Source organism: Microtus oregoni, unplaced genomic scaffold, assembly GCF_018167655.1.
Source record: "Microtus oregoni isolate MIOR12 unplaced genomic scaffold, Mior012 000012F_ref0000307, whole genome shotgun sequence".
NCBI lineage: Eukaryota > Metazoa > Chordata > Mammalia > Rodentia > Cricetidae > Microtus > Microtus oregoni.
The window spans coordinates 31,491,435-31,516,659 of NW_024543071.1; the positions used below are offsets into that span (position 1 = coordinate 31,491,435).

Here is a 25,225-nt window from a genome sequence, read left to right on the forward strand (position 1 = left end):
CTGAAAAAAAAAATTCTCAGAGATCTCCCAGAATTCGAATTCGGCAGTAAATGTGCTCACCCTGAGATTACCGTGAGTGGAAAGTTGATAAACACCCTTCAGATAGATCCCTGTGAACACATGCCCTACAGCCCTGGGTTTCCTGGCCATCAGGTTGACCATATAATAAACACGGTTTCATAACTTTCCCCGATATATATATATCTTAAGTCTTTTTTTGTAAGAAATCTCCTTTAGCCTCATATCATGGTTTCCTCCCACCCCAAATATGCCATTTTACAAAGAAAGAAATAAAATGAATTCTTACCAGTCCTTTATTATTAGATCTTTAGTTCTTTCTTTTTTGTGATTTTAAAAAATGATAATTATATCATTTCTCTCTTCCCTGTCCTCCCTTCAACCCCTCTCTTTCAGATTCATAGCTCCTTATTCTTTAATCATTATTGTGGAATATATATATATTATGTATATATTATATATATATAATATATATATCCAAATAAATAGTAAATGCAATCTGCTGTTCCCTTCGCTGCTGCTTTTCTGGGTATTCTTTAGGTCTGAGCTCTTGTCATTGGGTACCAGTTTAGGGGGTTCATCCCTGGGAGAGACTCATTCTCCCTCTCTTAGCAGTCTTTAATGCTTCAGTTAGGGTGGTAGCCTTGTGAAATTTCCCCCATCCACCTTGGCATGTCAACTGGTGTTGTCATAGTTCAGGTCTGTTTAAGCAGCCATATTGTTGATTTCACGAGGGTAGCTTACCCGGTCATAGCTAGAAGACACACTATTTCTGGCTATGACAGTCTTTCATCTCCTCTTCCTTGAAGGTGCAGGGCTTGAGTGAGAGATGTGTCAGTGGCAGCTGAACACCCTGTAGTAGGTTGTTCTCTGCGTTTAGACGAGTTGTGGTCTTCTCTCATGGTCTCCATCTGCCGGGAGGATGTGAAAGCTGCACATACCTGTAGCTATAAGGATGTGTGTTTAGAGCGAAGTTAGGAATGATACTGGTCTGGCAAAGGGGCTTTGTTATGCTCCCTTCTAAGTCTATGGCCTCACTGGACATATGTTCTTAGCTAGGTGTACAGTATCAGATATGATTTCCCTCCTGTTGAACAGGGCTTCAGCCCAATTAGGTAGCTGCTGGTTACCACCACGTTATAAAGATATTGTACCTTTAGGGATAGCTTGCCATGCTAACCATTGTGGTGCATAGGCATCACCCCAGGGTAGGATTACTGCATGTTTTACTCCCTTTGTATCTTACATCGCAGTTCTGTCTCTTCCTTTAGTATTACCAATAATACTTTATTGGATTAACCTACAATTCTTTTATTTCATGCCTCTAGTGATTAGAGTAAATTCTCAGGAGGTAAGATTTGTTGGTTTAAACAGCTACTAATAGCAGCCATGTTGCTATTAATAGGCATTTTTCAAATTTTCAGTTGCACTACAGGGAAGACCAACCCTCATGTGAGCTTGACAGTGGTCTCATATGTTTAGTTTTATTTATACACTTTATTAGTTTGAGGTAATAATTGTGTAATTTTCATCATTGATATTTTTTTCATTATTGATAATATTGAACAGTTTTCAGACATTTGCCAGCTATATTCCTTTATTTTTCTCTTTTCTTTCTCTCCTTTATTTTTTTCTTTCCTTGATTTGAAAGTAATTTTTTTGGGGGGCATTCCTCTAAGAGAACATGCTCTGTCTTTAGCTTGTGCTCTGTTTAATCCAGTGATGGGAATCCTGCCCTGGTGCTGTGTATTTGCTGCAATAACTGCCCAGACATTTCTATTAGTCCACCACAGGGCTCAACAAATTCTCTACTCTGTGGAAGAGTCAGGAGCCAGTGCCAGCTTAGGTGTCATGCCTATCCTGCTGTAAAGGCCATTGTACATCTGTCCATCCCTGAGGGACAAGTAGGGGACCTCAAACAACTACTTCATACAATTGTCTAATCTCTCAGCCTAGCAGAGCTGATCAGTAGGAGAGATGGGATGCTGCTTGTGTGGGCTTACAGTGTGTCCCCATGCACTGTGACTTTGAACTCACGATTCATAGTCCTCGCAAGTATCATCCCTTTTGAAGGTGTGGTGGTTTTCAAGACACAGAAAGCCTACTTAATTTGCCCAGGGTCAGTTTGCAAAGGTTAGCGATTGCCTAGTGATACCAGTCTAGATCCAAATAGCGTGCATTGTTTTTGTATTCTGAACTGGAATTATTGGCAGCAATTGCCTTTTTTGTTTGGAGTATGCACACAAAGCTCAAAGAAGGCCGAGAAAGGGACTGAGAACAGACTCTAGGCTCCCTGTGCATTCTGACATCTTCTAAACCTGCTGTGTTCATAAGGCGTCGCTACTCTTTTGGAAGATTTACTTTGGTGCATAGATGGCAATTTCCAGATAGGCTAGGGCTGGTCTTTCCTAGGATCAATGGGTTTATGACACATATATGTCATGTATTATATATTATCCCCATGGATTTAGTTACATGCACACTTGGTATATGTACATGTGTTTTTCTTCATGAGCAGCAGTATGAAAAATTCCATATGACCTGTAAGTTAAAACTTCTTTGAAGCTTTAGAACAAAACAACTCCACTTGGTCAGCATAGCTCCTTCGGCTTCTTGAGAGCATGTTTTTCCTAATGGCTTCTAAGTTTTTCACTTTGCTTTTATTTGGTTTTAGTTTTATCGTCTTGCCTTTCACATACCGTTCTAAATAAACTAGTCACCAGAAATAATGTCGTTAGGATCAGATGAACATATGGAAATGGAGATTGCTCTCAGTGTGGTGACACAGCTTTCTGAGTTCTTTGTCACTTTCTCTTCCACAGGCCTGGTGTGTGTAGCAGCAGGGGTTACAGGCTAGAATCCTTGGCAGCCTTCACACTCTTTCAGTGTACTGTTGCAGAAAAACAAGCAATTTGTGTTGCAGTCCTAGCTTGTGTGATTCTAAGCCTGTTCTCACCAAGTCTTCCAATCAAGCAGAGCATCGTGGACCACACTGGGGTATATTGTGAGAAAATGAGAGCTAGCTAGGTCTCTGCCAATCACTTTCCTTCCTTCGTGCTTTATTAAGGACCTTCCATCACTCCTCTGCTTTCACAGATTTGTCATTATTTTCTTCTTAGAAAAATATTTTAAGAGTCTAGTTAATTTATGTCATACTGTGTATTCAGTAAGCTAATATATAAAATTCTCTGTAAGCTTGTAAGTCATGATTATTGTTTTTGTGTATTAATTCTATTCTTTGAGGTAGCATCTTGCTATGTAGTTGATGCTGCCCTTAAAGTCTTCTTCTGCCTTCAGCCTCCTGAATCCTAGGGTGGGATGCCAGGCTTGCAACACCAAGCCGGGCTCTTCTTTATGTACACTCTTGATCAGAAGGTGTTTGAGTACTTAGTTTGTTTCTAACACTCCAGCAGGTACCAGGGAGATAAAAACCATCCTTTCAATGGAAAGGTCTTACCATTTGTGAGCATGATCCTCCGAGATCCTCAGAGATGGTGGTCTAGACAGTAGAGATGCCTTGCAAAGAGGACTCTTCCTACAGAGATAGACTTCATGGGTAGGACTTTGAATGATTAGGTATCCTAAATTGCATCTTTGAGAGGCATAGGAAGCAACTGTCACATGTTGGAAGTTTTGTTCCTGTTAGGTATTTGAGGTGTCGGAGGGAGGAAGGGGCACAAACTTGTTCTCTGTTCGTGCCTTTGCTCTTCAGTAGTTTGCTTTCTGAAAGACTTTGATAGCTGCCTTGGAAAACTGAGATGCCGAAGAGGCTAAGCAACATGTCTGCATTTGGGCTATCCTGTGCTATATATTAAGCCATGTTCAGCATAATTTAAGAGACATGAGTTTTGCCTTGCATTATTGAAGAATGGACATGTTTCTCTATGCAGCCATTGAGCCAGATAATGCAGTTTTATCAGCAGAGTGCATACAATTGCATGAGCCACTCTGGCTGTCATTCTTTGCTTAAGAGTCTAAAGTGTGCTCGAATGGCTGCCTCCTGAGAGCAGGCACTGTTCACCGTGGAGCTCTGTCAGTGTTCTGACATCCCTGATGTAGCTTGTGGCTGAATGTACTTCCTGACTCTCACGTGGGATAGGGTCAAAAGGCTCTTGACATCCAGTCACCAGGAGCCTTCTCCTGAGCTCTGCAGGTAAAGCCACGTGCTGGAAGTGTGCTTGGGAAATAATTGAGAACTGTCCACGGGGAATTAGAACCCAAACGGTTCAGAGACCATTTGCAGAAGGTCTTTAATCCAAATGTAAGGATGTGAACCAACAAGGAGATCTCTGTCAAGGGCAGGTGAACATAGGTTCCTGCTGGGCTTGTCATTGGCAAACAGTGCCGCACCCGTGGGCAACTTCAGGTCAATTGCAGTGTTACCACCGTACACCGTGCTTTTCCGGAGCTGATATGTTTTCTTGTCAGTATTCCCGGGTTGGCAGAAACAGCATTCCTGGTTTCCAGTTTGTGAAGCGGAGTAGGGAGCAGGTGAAATGATGCTTCCCCCTTCTTCTGTACAGGTTGATACTTAACAGCCAGAGACAGGGAGGGTGTTCATGGAGGGAAGTCACACATTTTGCATAAGAATCTTTGGTAATAGTGTATTTAAATAAAAGAATCTAGAAAGCCAGTTGGAGGCACGTATGGAATAAACCAAGTTTTTCAGCTATCTGCCGTGTCTGCGTTGGGTCCTGGAACTTTTTTTTTCCCTCTGTTTACGTGTTGATCCTTTTCGGGATGAATATTTTGTCTGAGGGATATAGCTCTTCTTTTCGTTTATTGTTTTTAAAGCAATAATGTCCCTGGAAAGAAAAATGGATTTTCAAGGGTCTAATGTTATCATTATAAACCACTTTGATATGCAAACAATGAATTGTGACATTTTTAGCACTCCTTTTGTGAACGATAAGGACAGGGAAGGGATTGTTATAAAAATGAACCACTGCACGTGAATGACCTGTTCTTGGCCTGATGCTGCTCAGATCCAAGGACAAGAGCTCACGGAAAACCTATCTTAACAAGTGTGGCTAAGACCCACGTAGCCTGGCGCATGATGCCAAACGCAGCTTTTCAGTTTGTTACTTCTTCATGTACAATGCCTTTGTTCTATTAAGGACTATTCTGTGTGTGTGATAAAGAGTGAACTCTGTGCCTCCAGCTTGCTAAGTATGCACTTGCTCACCGAGGTATGCTTTCTGCCCATGTATTCTACATTTTCACAAATTTCCTAGGGTCATTTGAAATGAATGAGTACTTGCCATTGTAAATTGCCCTTTGAAATATCTAATTTGATAATATCAGTGCCGCTAAATTGTAAAATTATTAGTAAGCCTTTAACACAAATATTTAACTTGGAAAGTTTACTTTTTTTAAAAAAAAATCATGGTTTATGTGTGACCCTCCCACGTAGATTTTAATTGGAGATTAGTACTGTTCAGAAATATGTAACCTGAAGGCCTGCCATAGCATGGTGCACACAGTAGGTGCTTAATAGATTCTCCTTTGGTTTGCCAAGAAAAGCAGCTATAATTTTTCCTAGTCCCCTGTTTTCCCCCTCTATAGAAAAGGGGATACTTTGAAATAAAACGAGGACTATTTATTCTCATTAAATTACTAGAATTATTTATACCAATAGCTCTTTCATTATTTTAGTAAGCATTAGCTTTTATTGTTTGTCTTGGTAATATATTATTTACCTGGAGCCTAAGGCCTCGGATTCTGTGGCAGTCTAAGAACTTGTGTTTAGTGCAGAATGCGGTAAGGGAAAACCTTAAGGGGTTGGCGGTGCAGTGTCCTCTGAGCTCTTAAGCAATCCACGTCTTGCTGAAACATTTGTTTGTTTCTTTCCCCTTCTCTCTGGCTGCTGCTGCAGGTCCCTCATTCTGCAAGAGTCCCTGGTGTCCACGACCTTGAGTCTGACGGAGACTCAATCGGCCTTGAGTGTGAAGCAGGAGTGGTCTCAGAGCTGCAGGCCTTTTCCTCCACTGCCATCGAACCATGGCTCTCAGAATGGCATGGACCTAGGGGACCTCCTGAGCTTGCCTCCTGGTACACCGGGGTCCAGCAATAGCGTCTCTAACCCTTTGCCACCTTATCTTTTTGGCATGGAAAATAGCCACTCTCCTTACCCTAGTCCTCGGCACTCAGCAACCAGGTCCCACTCCACCCGCTCCAAGAAAAGAGCTCTGTCCCTGTCCCCGCTGTCTGATGGCATTGGGATTGACTTCAATACTATCATCCGCACTTCGCCGACTTCCTTGGTTGCCTACATCAACGGATCAAGAGCCTCCCCTGCCAACGTGTCCCCACAGTCGGAGGTCTATGGGCATTTCCTGGGTGTTCGCGGCAGCTGCATTCCCCAGTCTTGTGCAGTGTCCAGTGGGCAGAAAGGTGTGCTGGTGACCAGCGGAGGGCAGGTGCTGCCAGGCTATGGCGAGGACGGTACCCTGGAGTACGAGCGCATGCAGCAGCTGGAGCATGGTGGCCTGCAGTCTGGACCTGTGAACAACGTGGCGCTGCAACCGGGCCTACCGGGCCAGGATGGGTCAGCCAATATGCTAAAAACCGAGCGCCTGGAGGAGTTCCCAGGCAGTGCCTTGGACCTGCCCTCAGCACAGCCTCTCCCTCCTCTTCCCCCGCCTCAGGGCCCCCCACCCCCATACCATGCCCACCCACACCTTCATCACCCAGAGCTCCTGCCTCATACACAGCCACTGGCCCTGGCCCAGGCTGGCCTGGATGAGGAGGGGGAGATGGAGGACTCAGGGGGCAAGCACTGCTGCCGTTGGATAGACTGCAGCGCCCTATATGACCAGCAGGAGGAACTGGTGAGGCACATCGAGAAGGTCCACATAGACCAGCGCAAGGGGGAAGACTTCACCTGCTTCTGGACTGGCTGCCCGAGGAGGTACAAGCCCTTCAACGCCCGCTATAAGCTGCTGATCCACATGAGAGTTCACTCCGGGGAGAAGCCCAACAAGTGTACGGTGAGTGAACTGGAGTTGCCGATGTGCTGTGCCACCGCTCTGGGCGGCCCTGCTTGATTGCATGCATGTATTTTATCAAACACGGGCATGAAGTCAGGTAACCGCGGCTCCATTTTTGTGGAATTTGGACGTGTGGTGGTGAAGGTACCCATAAGGTTCCTTGCCTCTTCGGCTAGCTGGAACCAGTGGAAAGTTTCTTTGATAACTGGTGGCTGTTGTTTTCTCCCTCTTCTAGCTCACGCCCCATGCCACTGTGGGAGTGGAGGCCAGTCTTCCTTAATGTAGGCTGGAAAAACGTGGGTGGGACTCAGTGTTCTCTTGGCTTCATGGATGTTCAAGGCCACGGGACACTTGCTGTGCCACAAGCAAGTTTTTGTGATTTTCCAAAGTATAAATCTTCAGGGTTTTTGTGTGTGTGTTTGTTTTTAATCTCTAAAAATTTGGGTGAGATTGGGGTCTGGGAGGAACGGTTCTGACAGTTAAGAAAGAAATTCTCCATGTAGGAACTTGACTGCAATTGTAGCAGCACGCCCTCTCAGGCCAGCGCATCGGGCCTTTCATAGTTGGGAAGCTCACTAGTGACTTACAGCAAGGAAACCCCAGGGGTCACCCCAGGAACAGGATCTCATGGGACCTCACTTGATTTTGAGGAAAGAAGGTTTTGTGGAAAAGCGTAAGGGCAGTGGACTGAGAAGGCTGTGCCGTTGGTGTCGAAGCACGTGGGTCTGATGTCTGTCCCGCCTCTCTTGTTTCTCAACACTGATCCTGGAACTGGGATCCTGTTTCTTGGCAGAATTGACTGTTTCTTGAATAATACGATTCCTAAATGCTTTCACAATATTTCACACCTCACAGAAACCCTCGGGGCTTACAAGCAGGACTTCACCCACGGGATCACAGAGATAGCTCACTGAACTCTTTGCAAAGAAGAACATATGTTTTCTATTAGTCTAGATGGACAGGAATGGCTCTTCAGAGTTAGAACTGAGAAGTCTGGGTATTCCCTTAATGTTGAGCATTCTAGCCATCAGCGATGGGTGAAGACTATAAACCTGTTGGAAGAGGAACTTGTTTGAACTGTGACCTTCCAACCAGAGTCACCTCTTTCTGCAGTATGTGATATAAAGTGTCTGGACTGTGTTTATGTTTGACTGTAGATTGGCCAACCTGATTCATGCGAAAGCAAACCATACAGGCGATAATAGGAATGCAAGCATTAGAGGCACTTTTCACCACGCAGTAGGCATTTTTGAAAGAGGCTTAAGACTTTCTGGTGGAATGAAATTGCATTTCTTGTCATTACATTAGACCCCATGTTGTGACTTTTTTTTTCTTAAGGAAAACCTGAAGCTGATGCATTGTGAGCGTGCCAGGTTCCATGAGTGAAAAGAATAATTACATTCCAGGAGGCCAAGCCGTACTCTGTCAGTAGGGCTCTGTGCTAGAAATGCCAGAATGAGACAGGCGATTGAAGGCAATTCCATTTACTCTGTTTGGAACACAGGAGCCTGTTGCAAACAGGAAAGACATCCAGTCTCTGAAGGAAAACAGTCCAGCCTTTTAGTTCTGACTAATCCTGCCTGAAAATAGTTTACTGGGGTTGGGTTTTACTGAAATAAACATTAAAGTTTGAATTATCAAAAAAATACTTTTTTTTGCATTGCAACATTAATGTTTATGCAAAAGGCTTTCCCCATTTTCACCTCTCATCCCAGTTTTTCAAGACATACAGGTTTGCAGAGTTGGTGCTTGCTAAAGTGTATAGTGAACATTAAAAACAGGAGGGGTTGAGGGGAAGAACAGCTGAGAGGTGCGTGCGAGCAGACCTGCGCCTCTGTTCACTGTGCCATTCAGGACGGGCAGATGAGGTCATTTGCTTTCCTACCCTGCCCTCTCTTCGTTAAGGGGTGGAGCCTGTGCAGAACACACACTACTAACCCGATAGCATGTGAAAGCCAGAGTTGCAAAGCACTCGCATGCTGTGGTGCAAATAAACTCAGACAAAGAAACGTTTCTTAGGAGTAGCTGATGCTACAGCTTCACTGCCGGAAGGGTATGGTTTTAACAGGAAGATAACCATTTTCACGTAAGCTTACACATCGTGGACTTTATTGTCTTCTGTTATGTGGCTGTATGTCATGTACTTGATGTGTAGGCCTAAAGACAACATGGCTAGAGCTATGCCAGGTGAAATGACCATGCTGTTCTTTGGGAGAAGAGTTTTTCAGGTTATTGCGGTGACTGCCAAACCTAGGGGTAGTTTAAATTCTAAGGCCCAGTCCAATGTCTGAATTCTATTACTCTTCTCTATGTGATGGTTGGACTTTGCCATCTTTTTCACTTATTGTGATTGTTAGACCAAGAAAGGGGATGTTGGCCCCTATGTGTTTGGTGACCAAGACTATAAACAACACACACATTAAAAAAAAAAAACCAGAAGCAACCTTCTGGGAGTTATGGTAAAAGGAGGGTGTGTTGGGGCTAAGGCCTGCTTTACAGTTAGAGACTGCAGTGGAATCCTGCCCACATGCCAAGTTCCCTTTGCTCTATGGGAGAGTGCATTCTGTCAATCATTTCTCATTGTAATCTGCAGACTAATCCGGAACCTGGGGTGCAGATCACTCTGGACTCGTGGTGGAACAGCTAGGGGAAGATTCTGAATCTCTTGATTCTGTCACTGGAAGAAAAGGATTGGGTTCCTTTCTCATCCAGACAGCTCTACCCTCCCCCAGATTACATTCTGACCACCTCTGTGGAAAGACAAGACGACTTCTGTCCTTAAAGTCTCGAAAGAGATAGTGCCAGACAGTGGCCAAGTTTTGAAAAGCAAAGGCCTCAGTAGGCCAAGAAGCAGATCTCAAATGAATCAGAAAGAAGACATGGCAAGGTCTATTTTAAAGCACCAGGATCCTTTCACTGGTGTCTTTGAGGCTAAAGCAGCTTCTCGGTGCCCGGCATTCTGTTTCCTGTAGATGAGCTCTATCTTTGGCAAATCTTGGGTTGATGACTGTTGAGCAATCCTAAACATCACTACACCAAATTCTGATGAGTCTTCCTGAGATCTATGAGGTGTCTGATGTCCAATTCAGAGCTAAGTCTTAGAAACATGGAGTTTGTGTCTAAACCGTGTCTATGTTCCTAAGAGGATAACAGTGTATCCAAACATGAATGTTACAACCATTCCTTAAGGTTTCCATAGTGCTGGTTCCGAAAGAATGTGTCAAATGCTTTCACTTTATGGAGGTCTCTGCCATTAAGCTGAAGGGTGGGGTAGTGCCCAGTAGTGTTTTCTGGGGAGGTTCTGAAGAGCATCAGAATGAGGAGAAGCTTGGTCTACGAGTGCTTATGCTGAGAAACAGCCTGTCCCACGAGCAGGGCCCAGGGTTCTGTTTAGGATCAGAACCACCTGGCCCGTTTTCCTGCACAATTGAAAGCAGTTGTGCTGGGAGGTTAGGGAGTGTTCAGAAGGGAATTAGGGGCGATGCGGGTTGCCACTTACACTTTGCTTATTTTTCCTGGATGAATTTACTCCAATGGCAAAGAAGAATTTTGCAAGACTTTTACCCACCCACAAATTTTCATGAAAATGTCACTGACCAAAGACAGTTTTGAATTTTGTATGAATTGACTCATTTCTCCACAGGCATTTTCCCTGGCAAAATTCAGTGTATTTGCTTTGGCTTGGATATTGGGCAGTTTGCTTTTTAAGTAACATTGGATTATGAGCACAAGAAAATAAATACAGAACTGGGGCCATGTCCCCATTCCTCTTTTATGGCCTGATGTATGGGTCATGGGCCAGCTTTGGCCATTCAAAGTATGTTTTGAGGAAAAGTAAATCTGTTGTAACCCCCTCCACACACACACAACATTTATTTTGTTATTTTTGATAAGATTTGGCATCGATGTGATTATCACAATTATAGAACCAAAAGGGACCTTCGAAAAATATTATTTAACTGTAATTATTAGCACACCAGAATCTTTATATTTGCAGCAATGTGTAAGTCTTCATAGTGCCAAGTATTGATAGGGGTGTGGAAAATGGGGTGTGTGTATGTGTGTTAATTGTCCTAGAAAAAGTAAATTGCTATACCCACCTTGGAGAGCAAGTTGGTAGTGCACAGCATGACCGAAGTGTGCACATCCAACGAAACCACGTCTAGGTGTCTCCCCTGAAGACGCCTTCCCGGGACAGCATGAAACCTGGGATGAGACACTAATTACATATGTGCCTTTATTTCTATAAAGGTGAAATTGACTCGACTGTCCACAGACAAGGTGAACCAATTGACTGTGGTTGATTCCTGTGAAATACTGTGAAATAGATGAAGTTGGCGAAATACACTCTACATGGTAACTCTCATAAAATAAAGCTGAGTAACATGGTATGTGTAACACATGGGATAATGCAGTTTATGGACATTGAAACCCACAGAAGAATGATGAGGATCTGCAGATTAACAATAGTGTGGGCAGGGTAACCAGTAATCATAGGGTAGTGGATCGTTCTAGAAAGGATGCGGGGATTTTGCTTACTGTCTTTGTGAGACTTGAAACTAAGGTATGGAAAAACTTGAATGTCTTTGTAGCTTCGCGGTGGAGATACAAGTGTCGCAGGCGCTTCTTATGTATTCTCTTAGTTTTACTTGAAATATTTTGCAACTTTGTAGTTTTATCCTAATGCAGCAGGAAATCGATTAGTATACACTCCAGCTTCCTTCCACACACGCCATTTTTCAGATGAGAACAAAGCCGAGGAAAATTGATTTTTCCAAGGTTATTGTTCTGCTGCTCCCTGTTTAGGGCCTCCTAGGCAGTGTTGCTAGCTTTGCTGACATTGAACTCACCCAGAGTGTTTTGCAGAGCCCTGGTACCCGGTCTACACTGGACAGTCTGTGATGTGGTTGGTCGGGGTGAAGTTTCTGTAGGTGGTTCTGATGGCTATCCATGCCTGAGAACCAGGCTCTTCAAGTTTCTGAGTTCTGCCCTTGAGCCCTAGGTAAAATTCTAATGTGTCACTGAGTTCAAGCTTCAAGATGCTGTTCGGACTGGGTATAGTCTCATTTCCATTGTTACCTCATAATGACCAGGGTAGACTCATGTTTTTAGAACAAAACACAGATGAGAAGTGAAGGATTGGAGGAACCTGGGGCAGTAGCAGCAAATGTGTGTCCGTCACACAGGTTTGCTGTTCTGAACTAGGAGTTACAGACTGAGATGGGACTTGTCACGAACTGCAGGCCTAGCATTGTCATCTTCTTAAGCTCACAGTGCCACCGAGAAAGCTGCCGTATAGTTCCCATTTTTAAAGGGAAGAGAAAGTTGATCCTGTCCTAATACATTACAGACTCTCTTTCCAATGAAAAAAAATATCTATCTTCAAAATAGTTTCGCTACTATGAAGATTTCTGAAGAGTTGGTATGCTTAAAAAAAAAACATGAATTTTCCCATTTTATAAAATCTGCCTGATACGATTAAACAAATAAAATTAACATTAATATCCCTTTTGTCTCTTGAGACTGAAATACTACCAGTAAAACATCTGGTAGAGATCAGAGAGATTGTAACTTCCAAGTCATATCCTACACGGCATCAGTCTGTCAAATATTAGCCGCAAACTCAATGATTTCAGACAGTAAAATCAAATCTCAAATTTTTCCAGTCATTTTTACATGAGAGAGCTACAAGCATATTTATCTATGTATATACGTGTTCAACACAGCATAGATACACATGGCGATGTACACTGCAGCTGCCTAAGAATAGGGAACAGCAAAACCACACCAGTCCCCATCAGATGGGAAACTGACCACAGTCTATAAGACCCCTGTCAAATCAGATTTCATATGCCAAGACTGGAAACCTGCCATTTGGTAGTGGTTTAATTCGATTTCTCTGTAGAAAGTACTTAATCCACTTCACCTGAGGAACTAGGCTTTCTTGAACTTTGCCCTGAAAATAAATTCATAACAGATTTCGGCAAATGTTTTGAAGAAAATCATGGGTTACATTTCTTTATTCTGTGATTTTAGGATTAATGAAAACTAATAGATAATGAGAGTGTCTCTGAGAGGTTAATATTTGAGGGTTAATCCTCATTAAGCAAAATCTTTAACTGCTTGATGGTCAATGTATTTTTTAGTTTACACTTATTTTGTGGCTCATCTCTAATTTTATGCCCTGAAATAACATTTTTCAAATTAGAATTATGTGCATCTTCTCACAAATGATTGGATTAAGAGAGTATATGTCAAGCCTTTTGAGTTTTGTTAATGTCTAGTTTTACAAATGTATTTTTCTTAGCCCTTTCAGACTTCATCAGTGTGGGAAATTCATTTGACACTTTATTATAAAGGTCTTTAGTGACCTTTGGAATATTTCTTAATTATCCCTTCTTTGAGTGGTCGTGTTGACATCTTTGAGTCTAGATAGAATTTGACTCTGTAGAATTAAAAGAACAAAATCGTTTATAGTTTCTTTTAAAGATAGTCTGTCTGATTCTCTGACCTCTTAGAGATATTTCCTTGTAGTTCTAGAACAGATGACTTGGGAAGGAGTTTTCTCTCTTTTTTTTTCCCGTTCCTTTTTTTTTTCCTAGGTAGCTAATAGTTCTTGCAGCCATTACTGCGCCAAAGCTTCTAGGCCATCATAAAACAATGGCTGTATTAACCCTGGGCAGTGGATGAGTGTCTGGCAAACCCAGAACCGGGGCAGGACATGCCGGTTTTACAGTTACCCAACTGTGGGCGGCCAGATGGCCTTCCTGTATGAATACTATGGAATCAATAGCTGTCTTCACTCACACAGACTTAGGTAAGAAAGTTGAGTGAAGCCTGCCTGCCCTTATTAGATAGCACAGGGTTTATATTTATTTTCTTGCGCTATAGATGTGCACTTCAGTGAGGGAGAGCAGCTAATTCTCTAGAGAACTTGAAGGACATCTTAAAGATGATTAATCTGAGCATTGGTATAGAAGTTGGAAGGTGAGATAACTGGGCCGTGTGCTGAGTAATTACCCACAATGCTCTGAACAAAGAGCTCTCCATTCTATTTCATTAGCATATGGTTGTAAACCAGGGTATAGAAACCCTGCTCATGTAGCATGTGGACTGACATGTGGACTCCATGAGTGTGCTTCCACTCACGTGATCACTAAATGTGAATGATGAACAACATCCTGCCTTGGCAGCCAGACAATACATGGGATAGTCTCTTGAGGAACTCACAGTCTAGGGATGCCCCATGCGTGTGTGTCAGATACAGAGCAGGGGCTGTGATACACAAGTCTGTGAAACTGTTTCTGCAGGCAAACAGGGGAGGCTTCTCGTTAGGCATCTGGAAAGGAGAGCCAGTCTTTTGTAAAGTAAGGGCGGAGGCCTATTAGTAGAGGTACCACAATATCCCATTAGAAGAAATGGTCCCTAAAATTTCGATAGTTCTAGACACTAGGTAAGAGTGAAATGGGGGGGGGGGGTTGCTGTAAGTACCCTCCCCCAAAAGCACTTCTACTGTTCAATAGGGACATTGCTATAATTTTGCCAGTTACAAACCTAGTTAGTATATATGGAACACACATTGAACAATGGAACACATTGAGGAAGCAACACACTGTGTTTTAGTGTCTGTGAAATAAACCATTGACTCTAGCCATTTCCATCATCTCTTAATCACACAGTTTAATTCTTTATCATAGTGTGCTAGATGGCCTAGTTGACAAAGTGTTTCCTACACCAGCTTGAGAGGCTGAGATTCTCGGAACTCACGTAAAGTCTTTGGTGTGGTGGTGTCCCTCTCTCATCTCAGCATCAGGGAGACAGAGGGATCCCTGAGCTCCAGATGCAGTGATCTTGACCCTGGCTCAGAAATGAGAGAGCACTGAGGAGAACATCTCATGTGTACCTCTGGCCTCTGCATGCACACGCACAGATGTGCACGAGCATACCACCTCCACGCGCCCCCGTACACACACAGGGTATCTGTTGGTGACACACTGTTTGTTTCCTTTGCCGTATGCGCTGCTAGGGAGCCATGTGAGTGGGAACAAGCAAGGGCTTTTCTGTTGTGGACTCGAAAGATAAACAATTAAAAACCCGGGCAAGGCTAGAGAAGGAGACCCAAGACTGTTTGATCAATTATGTAAAATGATTAACATGTGGACAGAGGCCATGGACATTATCCTGTGCATGAGTAGCTCTCCTTTAGTTAAATATTTCCTTTAATAATCTCTAAAGAGACTGAAGTACTGTTAAACAAAGCTGTGGCCTGGCGCTTATTGTGCTGAGCCCGTCAGCCCCTTTTAAACTTTTTCCTCTGCTGCTGACGTTCAGTTTGGATGTTTTTTTCCCCCCAGCTCACACTAATTAATAGGGAACAGGGCTAAAAGCTTAAAATGTTTAGTGGGGAAAAAAAAACCTTAAATCAATTATTCTCAGTATGTCTCTCTTTTCCCAGTGGGTCTCTCCGACCACTGGACCACTGTAGACGTCAACGTGGCCCATGAGAGAGAGTTGCTCATTCATTCCTGGACCTACATTGACTGCACTTTCCTACTTGGTTGGGCTGCCCAACGCCAGATCATCTGCCTGCCTACGTCAGGGCACGGGCATTAGGAGTGCTGCCGGCGGGTCACGTGATTGGTCCTGGATCCTTACTCTTAAAAGTTACGAGATAGCTTCTCAGGTTGGTCATTCTGGAACAGTTCCCGTGCTTTAGAATGTTTGGTGGCTTTTCGTTGGCTACCCAGACTTCTGAGCATGCCCATTTGATAAGAAATCCTGCTATGAGTTCTCCTTGGCCACATTCCCACTCCTTCCATTCCCAGTCAGTTTCTAGCGTGCATCTTGAAATTTTATGTGTGTGTGTGTGTGTGTGTGTGTGTGTGTATATGAGTGTATGAAATGTGTTTCCATTTCATGCTTGGTGGCTCCCTCTGAGACTCAATGCTGCTTCAAGGGCCCCTTGCCTCACACCCTGCTTGTCCTCTGCACTTTGCAGGACAATGGAATCAGTAAATGGCTAAGAAAAGTTTCAGTGTGTTGGCCTTCCCAGAGGGAACTGAGTTTGGACAAGGAAGGAAAGACATATTGAACTTCTCCCCTCAACCAAAAATTCCTTCAGGCAAATGGAGGAGAATGAAAATGATTTGCTATTAGCTGTTAGATTAGTTTAATCCTCACAGTGGGTCTCAAAAATAACCTATGGATCTTGAGACTCAGGAGCTTTGCCTTCCACTACATCCCCATTTGCTGGTCACCCTTAGGTCCTACCGTAGCACAATAATTAAAACGTAGCAGACCTTACACACACACACACACACACACACACACACACACACACACACAGAGCAATTGAAGCTTAGCTGGTAAATACATAGATTCATTAGCCTGTTATTTCTACTTGTGTAAATACTTGAAAATTCCCATAATAAATTATTATAAATAAGTAAAATATTTTGACTTGACTCTTTGGAAAGAGGAGTCTGTTCCCTTCACCTCCTGGGTGAGCTATGAATGTGAATTGGGCAGTCTCCCAGTGTGTTTTGACAATCCCTGTAATCACCTTTAGGGTGTGATGAGGGCTGGACGTTGTGCTGTGTCTGTCTGCGATGCTCCTGTGCCTGAAGCTGCTACAGGGGGGTGGGGAGATTGAAGCTAGCCTGGGATAAGTAATGGGGGAGCGGGTTCAAATCACCCTTAAGCGGTGATGTGAGAAGGCAAAAAGAAAAAGGGAGAGTATTGTAAAATACATTAAGATGACCTCATGTCACGGACAGTTTCAGCTCTTTGGCTTGGTCGAAGGAAAGCTCCTCTCCCTTCCAGGTTGTAATGTCTTTAGCCTTTTGCAGTTGTATAGTAACCCAGGGTCCTTCAGGATAGGGGCAGCAGCCTGAGCCTATGTGAAAGAGAATTAATGATGTTTAAGCCACTGCCTTTCAGAGTGATGCATCCCTTCCTTCATATCATTGGGCCGAACTCAAGTCACATGGCCCCAAACAGCTGCAAGGGAGGCTGGGAGTTTTTGATGGACTCAGGAGAAAACTTGGGAGTATTGATGAACGCAGAGTAAGTAATTAGTCCGCGGAGCAGAAGTTGCCCTCATTCCGTCCATTCTGTGAGGGCCTTTCATGATGTCTTGCAGAGAAGAGGCATCTCAGTGATTTTATTCTGGATGTCTGAGCTTCTTGGGTGTTAACCACACCTCCTGACACCTTTTTTTTGGTTTGTTTGTTTTTAAAGAAATTTTCTTTGTTTTCTTATCAGTGCTAGCCTTGAAATTTTGCTCTCGCCATTTTCCCCAGACCCCTCCCCCCTTTCTTTCCAAAGATTCCTTTGGCACACCATCGGTACCGCTGGAAAACTCCTCTTATCTCAAATGGATTACTCAGTTTCCCCCACCTCGTCCAAATTACATGTTCTCGGTGCATAATTCGCTGCTGCTCATCATCTTCCGAGCCATGAGGCTGTGTGGTGTTTTCCTATCCCACAGGCACTCACCCTTCAGGGATATCTGGTCATTAGGAGGGCAAGGTCGCCGATGACTCACCAAGACATTGGCCATTGTGCAGAGAAACTGGGTGGGATGGCTGCTTCGCGGCGGAGTCCCCGAAACACAGTGTTTCCCATCTTTCCTTCGTAAAGTAGCTTATTTGATACACACAGTGTGGTCATAAATGTTCTTCTGTTCTCTGAGAGCTTGCTTTCGGTCGTGAACTGGCACACACTCAAGGAAAGAATGACAATGTACCTCTATGGACACTTTTGCTCCATTTCCATAAATATATTCAAACAAAATGAAATTGCCTGACTCTTTATACTCTGTTCTTTAGTGTGTTTAAACTTGCAAAGCTAACCCCACAGATGACAAATTGTAAACACCATGCAAAAACCACAGACCTGGTTCAAGGCCTATCTCAGTGTTCAGCTGACACTCACCCTCCTTAGAAATGTTTAAAGTGTTTTAGCAAAATGGAGCTCGGCAAACAAGCTTATCGGCAGCGACAATAAAAAAAAAATCATTGATTCTAATTAAGAGGCGTCACATATGCAGAAACAATGCTGCCTTTGTGTGGCGAGAAGCCTGCCTGCTCCCTCAGAAGCAAAGAGTGCTTTTCAGTGCCCTTAGGTAGAAGGCTGACAAAGTTTCAGGGCCCTGACCTTTTGGCCCATCTCGAGTGATTCAGCTGTACTTGTCGAAACTTGTCTGAGGTGTTGGGGGGGGGGGGGGGGCAGCTGGATACAGTTTTAAAAGGGCGACAGCAAGGCAAGCCCTGCTTCTGAAGGCCTGGAAGGTGGTGGTGGTGGGGAAGCATTTGTGTTCTCAGGGCAAAGACCGAGTTTATTGAAGCTGTTTCCTCCCCAGAGCAAGCATTTCCCAGAGCAGCCTCACGGACTGCCTGACCCACCGCTGGTGAGGACTCCAGCTTCTTGGGCTGTCTGGGTCAGCCTGATCCTGTTCCATTGTGTGTTCCTGGAAGGTTGCATTTAGATTGTGACCCTGATTCTGCGCTGTGTGCACAGAATGGGGTCTTTATGACGGAACCAGTCAAGGAAGGCACTGTATAATCGGAGCAAATAATGGAGAAATCACTCTAATTGCTTACTCCATTGAGGTAGGAAATCAAAATCAACAACCGTGCCACCCGCACTTGCCTTGAATTCAGAAGTTAAGAAAAAATGAATTTCAGGACCATAGGGTCAAGAACATAGATCTTGGTGAATCAATGGGCAATTTAGTTCAGAATTAAGAGTACATATTGACCATTTGTGGTGTCAATGGTTTATTTTCAGGGAGTTCCATAAAAGGCAATGCTAGTTGCCTGATTGTATATTTCCTCCAAAGATTGCCTTGCTAATTACCATCAGTGGGTATTAGGAATTGCCAAAAAATAAAAAAGGAAGAAGAAGAAGAAAGAAAAAGGCCCATTGTGTCCCAAAGGAATGATACTGCCAAGTGTCATGATGGGTTTGATCTCGATGAGTGCGATCAGCTCCTGCCGTACTTGTCAAATAGCCGTGCCTGGGAGTGGAATTTCAAAGTTGGTTTCTCACGTAGCTGAGATTAGAATAGGCTTAATTGAAGGTGCCTGCAGTAGGGGTACAGTTTCAAACTCCTAAATACAGAATTCGTGCATTTCTTTAACAACAAAAACATTCTACCGACCATTACTAAAGTGCTTTGTCTTGCTTCCTCCTCCACTTTCCAAAGCAGGTATGATCTACAATTCAAAAGCAAAAAATGGAACGAAAACTGCTAGAATGTGAAGAAAATCCAAGATTACTCGTATGATTGCTTCACTTAGAATAGTTTAGATATTTAAATATCTGGTTTACGTAATGCAGGGTTGTTCTTCTGATTATAGGTGTGCGTGCTCTCTGTGGTCTCAGAAAGTGATCCTTAGATTCAAAACAGAGTCAAGGGTCTCTGCTGCATGTCTCCAAGGACTGAGCAAGCACTTCTTGCCTGTTACTTGGCAGGTAGTGGGGATAGAAGAACCAGCAGGATGGACCGACCCCAAATTCTCTGTCTTCCTTGAACTTAGACTCGAAAGGAGAAAAAGGGGGAGCAACTTAGGTATCAAAACTACCAAAATTACACATTGAGGGGGAATTTGGCCTGTGGGTTGTAGACACATCAAGGAGTGGAGAAGATGGCCTGAGGTGAACTATGAGGATTGGCTCATTCAGGACCTTGCAGACCTCTGGAAGACTGGCTAGGAGTGGGCCCTGATTTATGCTGGAGTCCCCTGAGCACTGTGTAGAGAGTAGATGAGGACACGCTAGTAAAGGTAGAGAGACCAAACTTCCCAGAGTGGGGTCGTTGTAGTAGCTTCTGTCTGGTCATCACAGGATACCTCTGAACATATGATTAAAAATGACAGGATTTTCCAGAGGTTGAGCTTAGACTATGTGAGCTGGTAATATCAGAGGTGACGCCCAGATTTAGCTCATATGTCTGGAAGCTTGGCCATTCCCTTTAACTGGAATGAGGGGAGTCGTGGTAGACCTGTGAAGGATGCCAAGTTGGGGTTTGGATTTGGTAAGGAGTCTCTTAGACACTCGGCTAGGGAATCTGTACATTAGGAAAGTCCCGGCTGATACGAAGTGGTACTCACCTGTGTGGAGATAGTATTTAGAGTGTGGAAATTGGCCGGACTACTTGAGAGAATTAAGGAGCTTCGGAATGGCAGCAGCATTTGTCTCTGTTCTGGCTTTTGTAGCAGACTGAAGAGAGGATGAGTCAGAGGAGAAGGAAATTCCTCTTTACCACGTACTGTGCATCTCCGGGGCCCAGCACCGTCTTGTTGCCCAAACCACCTTGTCCCTGAATGCATCTAGGAGGATTTTGAGGGGGCAATGAGAAGAAGAGAGATTGGAATTAAGAGACCTTTCTGAGTTAGCTTCCCATGAAAATACATGCATTTGTGCTTCTAGACCAGGAGCCAAGCAAAGCGAGGGGTCCAGCATGCTAAGAGAAGCAGTTCATCATGGTCATAAGCTCTTGGAATTGGAGGCTGTCTAGCTTACTTCCTTTAGTAGCTCCTACTAGGTCGTGTAACCCTACTCAGCACCCACAGTCCATCACGCTGTCATCAGGATGGCAAGGGATCCAGAAGAGTATATGGTGAGGGCATTTTAAACAGTAGGTCACTTTTTGTCTTCCCAAGAGTCAAATCTCTGTGTTTTATGCCACCGTGTTCTAGAACGGGGGTTTTCAGTCGCATCACTAAGACCTGTCCGTAGAGAGGGCACTCTGATGAGGGCCCACGTGGAGTGGTCGGACTGTCTGACAGGCTGTTGTCAGGGTCACGGTCTAAATATATTGGAAGGGCTTTTATGTTGTTTTTTACAGTGAGGCCCCATGGATCTGAGGAAATTATATTAATTTTTCGATCACCCAATTTTGTTTCTCCTCTCTATGGACACAGCTTAATGAAAACTCTTGTGTGTACCCTGTGCTGGATTTGTTTACCGTAGAATATGACACAAAGAGGGCGAGACCTTCCATTGTTGCTTTTCAAAAGTTTATGATGTGCTTGTGTATGGCAGTAAACGTAGCTGGCTCCAGCTGGATGCTGCTTTTGTTTGACTTTTATGTCATTTCTGCATCCAAAGAGGGGCTAAGCTTTTGTTTTCCTTTTTATATTTGTTTTCCCCTTGTGCTGCCTCCCGGCTCCCTCCACCTTCTCAGTACCAACTCATTCCTTTGTCTTCTCTCTCGGAGCAAAGCTCTTGAGAGGCTAGCGCAGAGAAAATGGGCTTGCAAAAGTCCTTAAGAGCACTGTTCTCCAACGGGACTGTGAAAGAAAGCATATTCATTGCTGCAGAATGGTGGCCTGCAGTCATAAGTTTATAGACTGGGGAGTTGAGGCCCTTGTGAGGACTGACTTGCATGTTTTTGCTAAGGTAGGCTATCCTGTTAGGCTAGGGCCTCATAACATAAGGACTGCTGATGTTTTGAGCATTTAGACTGGTTAATTTCTGTCGGTGAGGGAGTCTCTTGGACATAGGGGACTGTTGAGCTACATCCCTTGTTTCTGTCCACCAGCTCCCTGTAGCACAGAAGTCATATATAAATGTATGTGGTATTTCTATATGGTGGTGGGAGGGGGTGCCTCTAGTCTGGGGAGACTGGATCAGAGAGACTTACTCACATGGGGGCAGGTCTGTTGCTTTGAGATCTCAGCCGGTGCCTGGAACAAAGAAAAATGGCTTAAAAAAACAAGCTGCCTTCCCAGGCAGTGGCGGCACGTGCCTTTAATCCCAGCATTTGGGAAGCAGAAGCAGGTGGATCCCTGTGAGTTCAAGGCCAGCCTGGTCTACAGATTTAGCTCCAGGACAGCCAGGGCTACAAAAAGAAATGCTGTCTTGAAAAACTAAAGTCAAAACAAAACAAAAAAAAAAACCCCTAAGCCTCCTTGATTTCAAAATAATATCCTCTCCTACTTCCTTGGCCTGTTTAAGGACTGTGGCCATGACTTCTACCATGTCTGAGGACTAGCAGACAGGAGATCATCCCTCGTTCTTTCAGGGTTGTGTAGGAAGATGTTATAAACTCTCTTAAGCACCTTTTTGACAGTGTGATTTCCTTTACATAGATGTAGGAAGGACCGATGTCAATGGAGGCTTGGTTTCTTCTCCTAGAACAATGGCCAAGTCTAGAATTAGCCTGTTTTGTTTTTAAGTAATGTGGGGGATTGAACTCATAACTTTGTATCCAGGAGGTACTTTACCCCTGAGGTTCATCCTCAGTTCTAGAATTTGTGTCTAGGGAATGCATACAGGACCTTCATAGTATAGCATTTGAAAGCTGGAGCTGTATCCCCTTAGACGGCAACAGTTCTTCCCAGCTTTTGGACATTCATGGGGAAACCATAATTGACTGAAAATGTACCGAATTTAGAGGCCCAATTTTATATGTTTGCTGTGTGTTTCCATGACTGCCCGGCCTCTTGATTCTGGAAATGAAGGTTCCAGTTCATGCTTCCTTCCCGAGCCGCTTACAGGAAGGCTCCTCTTTGGTGTCCGTGACCCTTATGTAGCAGTGTGTTAGCTGGAAAGGGTTCCTCTTCTGCTACTATCCAGTTTCACTCAGAAAAGCTAAGCAGAGCTCACGATCTAGCGCTGTGTCAAGGCTAACAGTGCTTGCAGGATTAAACATTAAAAAATTCAGCCCTGTGGAAGTAATTCAAAAACAAACAGCTTTCTGGCTCATAATCAGAAAAATAGTAGGCATAATTATTGGTAGTTACATTTATCATACTTGTAACAATAACTAACTTTAGTAACTCTTTGGCGAATTTGCTCTACATAGTAGACTCCAGGTATTGGACTATGAACCAGGACCCAAGGTTGTGATTTTCAACCAATTATCTTTTCTAGTCAGCCTCCCTTAAAGTTACCGCGAGGCCTGTTTACCTCATTCTGTGTGCAGCTGATGTTCAAGCATCCCTCCCTGTTCGAGTTCTTCCTTCCATCCCCACAACCCGGCCCAATGTAGGGCACGAATCTAGGGAAGCATTTATTTTGCATTCCTATGTGGTGTGAACTGGAGAGGCACAGTTCCCAGGCCTCGTAGAGCCCCGTCCTCGGGGGGAGTTTCTTTGCCAGCCTTGAGTAAAATGGCTCTCTGGGCCGGAAACTCACAAGACCCGGCCCCACCTCAAACACTATTTAACTTTTACTGCCGCTTATAGGAATAGCTGCTTGGCCCTGTTAAATGCAGAAGAAAGGGTTCCTCTGGCTCTGTGGCTTTAAAGGGAGACCTCAGCGTTCGACAGAGAATCGCTTCATCTTTTTTTATAGCCACGGGCAAAGGGACTACCCTCTTTTGATTTGGTTACCCTAGAAAAGTTCACTGGCACCCACAAAAAACCTTATATGTCTCTGAATTGTATTTTCAAGAGGTATTAGGAGGTACTTTTTTGTTCTTTAATTATTCAGGTGGTTTTTAAAAATACGTTTGTTGTTGTTGTATACTTACATTAAAAACAAACCAAGACAGAATTCTCTATTATACTCTCCCATGTTTCAGAAGGTATCTTTTTGTCACAGGCGATCAGTTTTGTAGCCCAGAATTTATGTGAGAAGGTGAGGTTAGTGTATAGGGTGTAGCAGTTCAACCCCCTCTCCCAACAAGGCTGATTAAAACGGAACTAGAATGACCTGCTAGTGAGTCCCATCTATTCCATTCCCCGTCCCAGGAACTCTGTCTCTAATGTATACTAGAAAGAAAGATAAGCACAAGGATACCAGGACTTTCCCTCCTAGACTTTATTCCTTCTAAACATTCTTCTGACACACAGGATTTTATTCTTGCAAAATCCAAAATGAAAGTCAGACCAAACAGTATGATTGTTTCTGGTTTATAGCCTGGGAAACCGAGGCTCAGCAAAATTCTATGAAATTGTGTGTCTTTAATATCATACTATAAATGTTACCACTTTCACTCAAAATACTAGGAATTTAACGGTGTAAACAAAAATTTAAGCAGCTTACATTCTCTGTGAAGTAAGATAATATATAAATATAATGCTGACCTTATTTTAATTTATTTTTGTATATATTCATAGGGAATATTTTACGTCCAACAAAATAAAAACCAAAACCAGTTACAACTGTAAAGGACTTAAAAAGTCAAACTCTATCTTTCAGTGGGATTTTGTTGTGAGTTGAATTGTGTATCCCCAAAACATACGCCGAAATCCTTATTCTCAATGTCTCAGAATGTCATCTATTGGAACAGGGTCTTCACAGATAGAATCAAATCAAAATGAGTTCACTAGGATAGCCCTTAATCCAGGATAGTAGCTATTTTCAAAGTATGGCAGCTGTAGGATGCAGAGATAGATGTGCCCTAGGACAGTGGCGGGAAAAGATGATCATGTGGCTGAGTGGGGATGAAGGCAGAGAAGTATTTGTCAATCAAAGATGGCCAGAAGCATTGGCCGTGGTGCTTCATGTGGGCCGGCAGCAGCACAGAAACACTGGGAGCAAGAGCCCAGAACAAATTCTCCCCCTACAGCGCACACATCCACACCTCTGATTTGGGCGTTGACTCTGCAGAGCTGCAGCATGGTAAAAATTTTCTAATTTGAAGCTCTTCCAGTGTGTGAAGCTTCTGCACAGCATCAGCAGGAAATGAATGCAGGTATTTCTCCTTCCCCCAGAGAGTGCATTCCAAGACCATCTAACACGTACAGTCGTTCCAGCCTCTGTGCTTCGACACCTCGGGGGTTGAATGACCCTTCAGGAGGGTTCATATCAGATATCCTGCATATCAGATATTTACATTACAATTACAATTCATAATAGTAGCAAAATTACAGTTATGAAGTAACAGGGAAATAATTCTGTAGTTGGGAGTCACCACAGTATGGGAAACTGTATTAAAGGTCACATTATTAGGAAGGTTGAAATCTGCTGCCCTTGTGGATGCCTGAGTCATTGTGGACAACATCAAATCCTATATGTCCTATGCTTTTCCCCATGTACATACTTAGGATAAATTTTATTTTATGCATTAAGTGTAATAAGAGATTAATGAAGATAAAATAAAACAGGACAATTGTAAAAGTGTAATAAAATTATATTAATGTTCTCTCTCTTTCAAAATACTTTATTGTACTATGTTCAGCTTCCTTGCATGATAATGTGAGATGACCCCATGTTTACCTGATGAAAAGTGAGGTGAATGGCACAGGCATTGGGACATTATG

At 43.6% G+C, this 25,225-nt stretch overlaps 1 protein-coding gene across 4 annotated transcripts in view; it reads left to right on the forward strand.

Annotated features, from left to right (window-relative positions):
- The window catches only part of Glis3 (GLIS family zinc finger 3), a 417,572-nt gene that overhangs the window by 137,602 nt on the left and 254,745 nt on the right, over positions 1 to 25,225 (forward strand). For all 4 annotated transcript variants that reach the window (XM_041661239.1, XM_041661240.1, XM_041661242.1 and 1 more), the window contains one exon: positions 5,894 to 7,007. In XM_041661239.1, the coding sequence (XP_041517173.1) occupies positions 5,894 to 7,007 (1,114 nt within the window). The remainder of the gene's footprint in view (positions 1 to 5,893; positions 7,008 to 25,225) is intronic.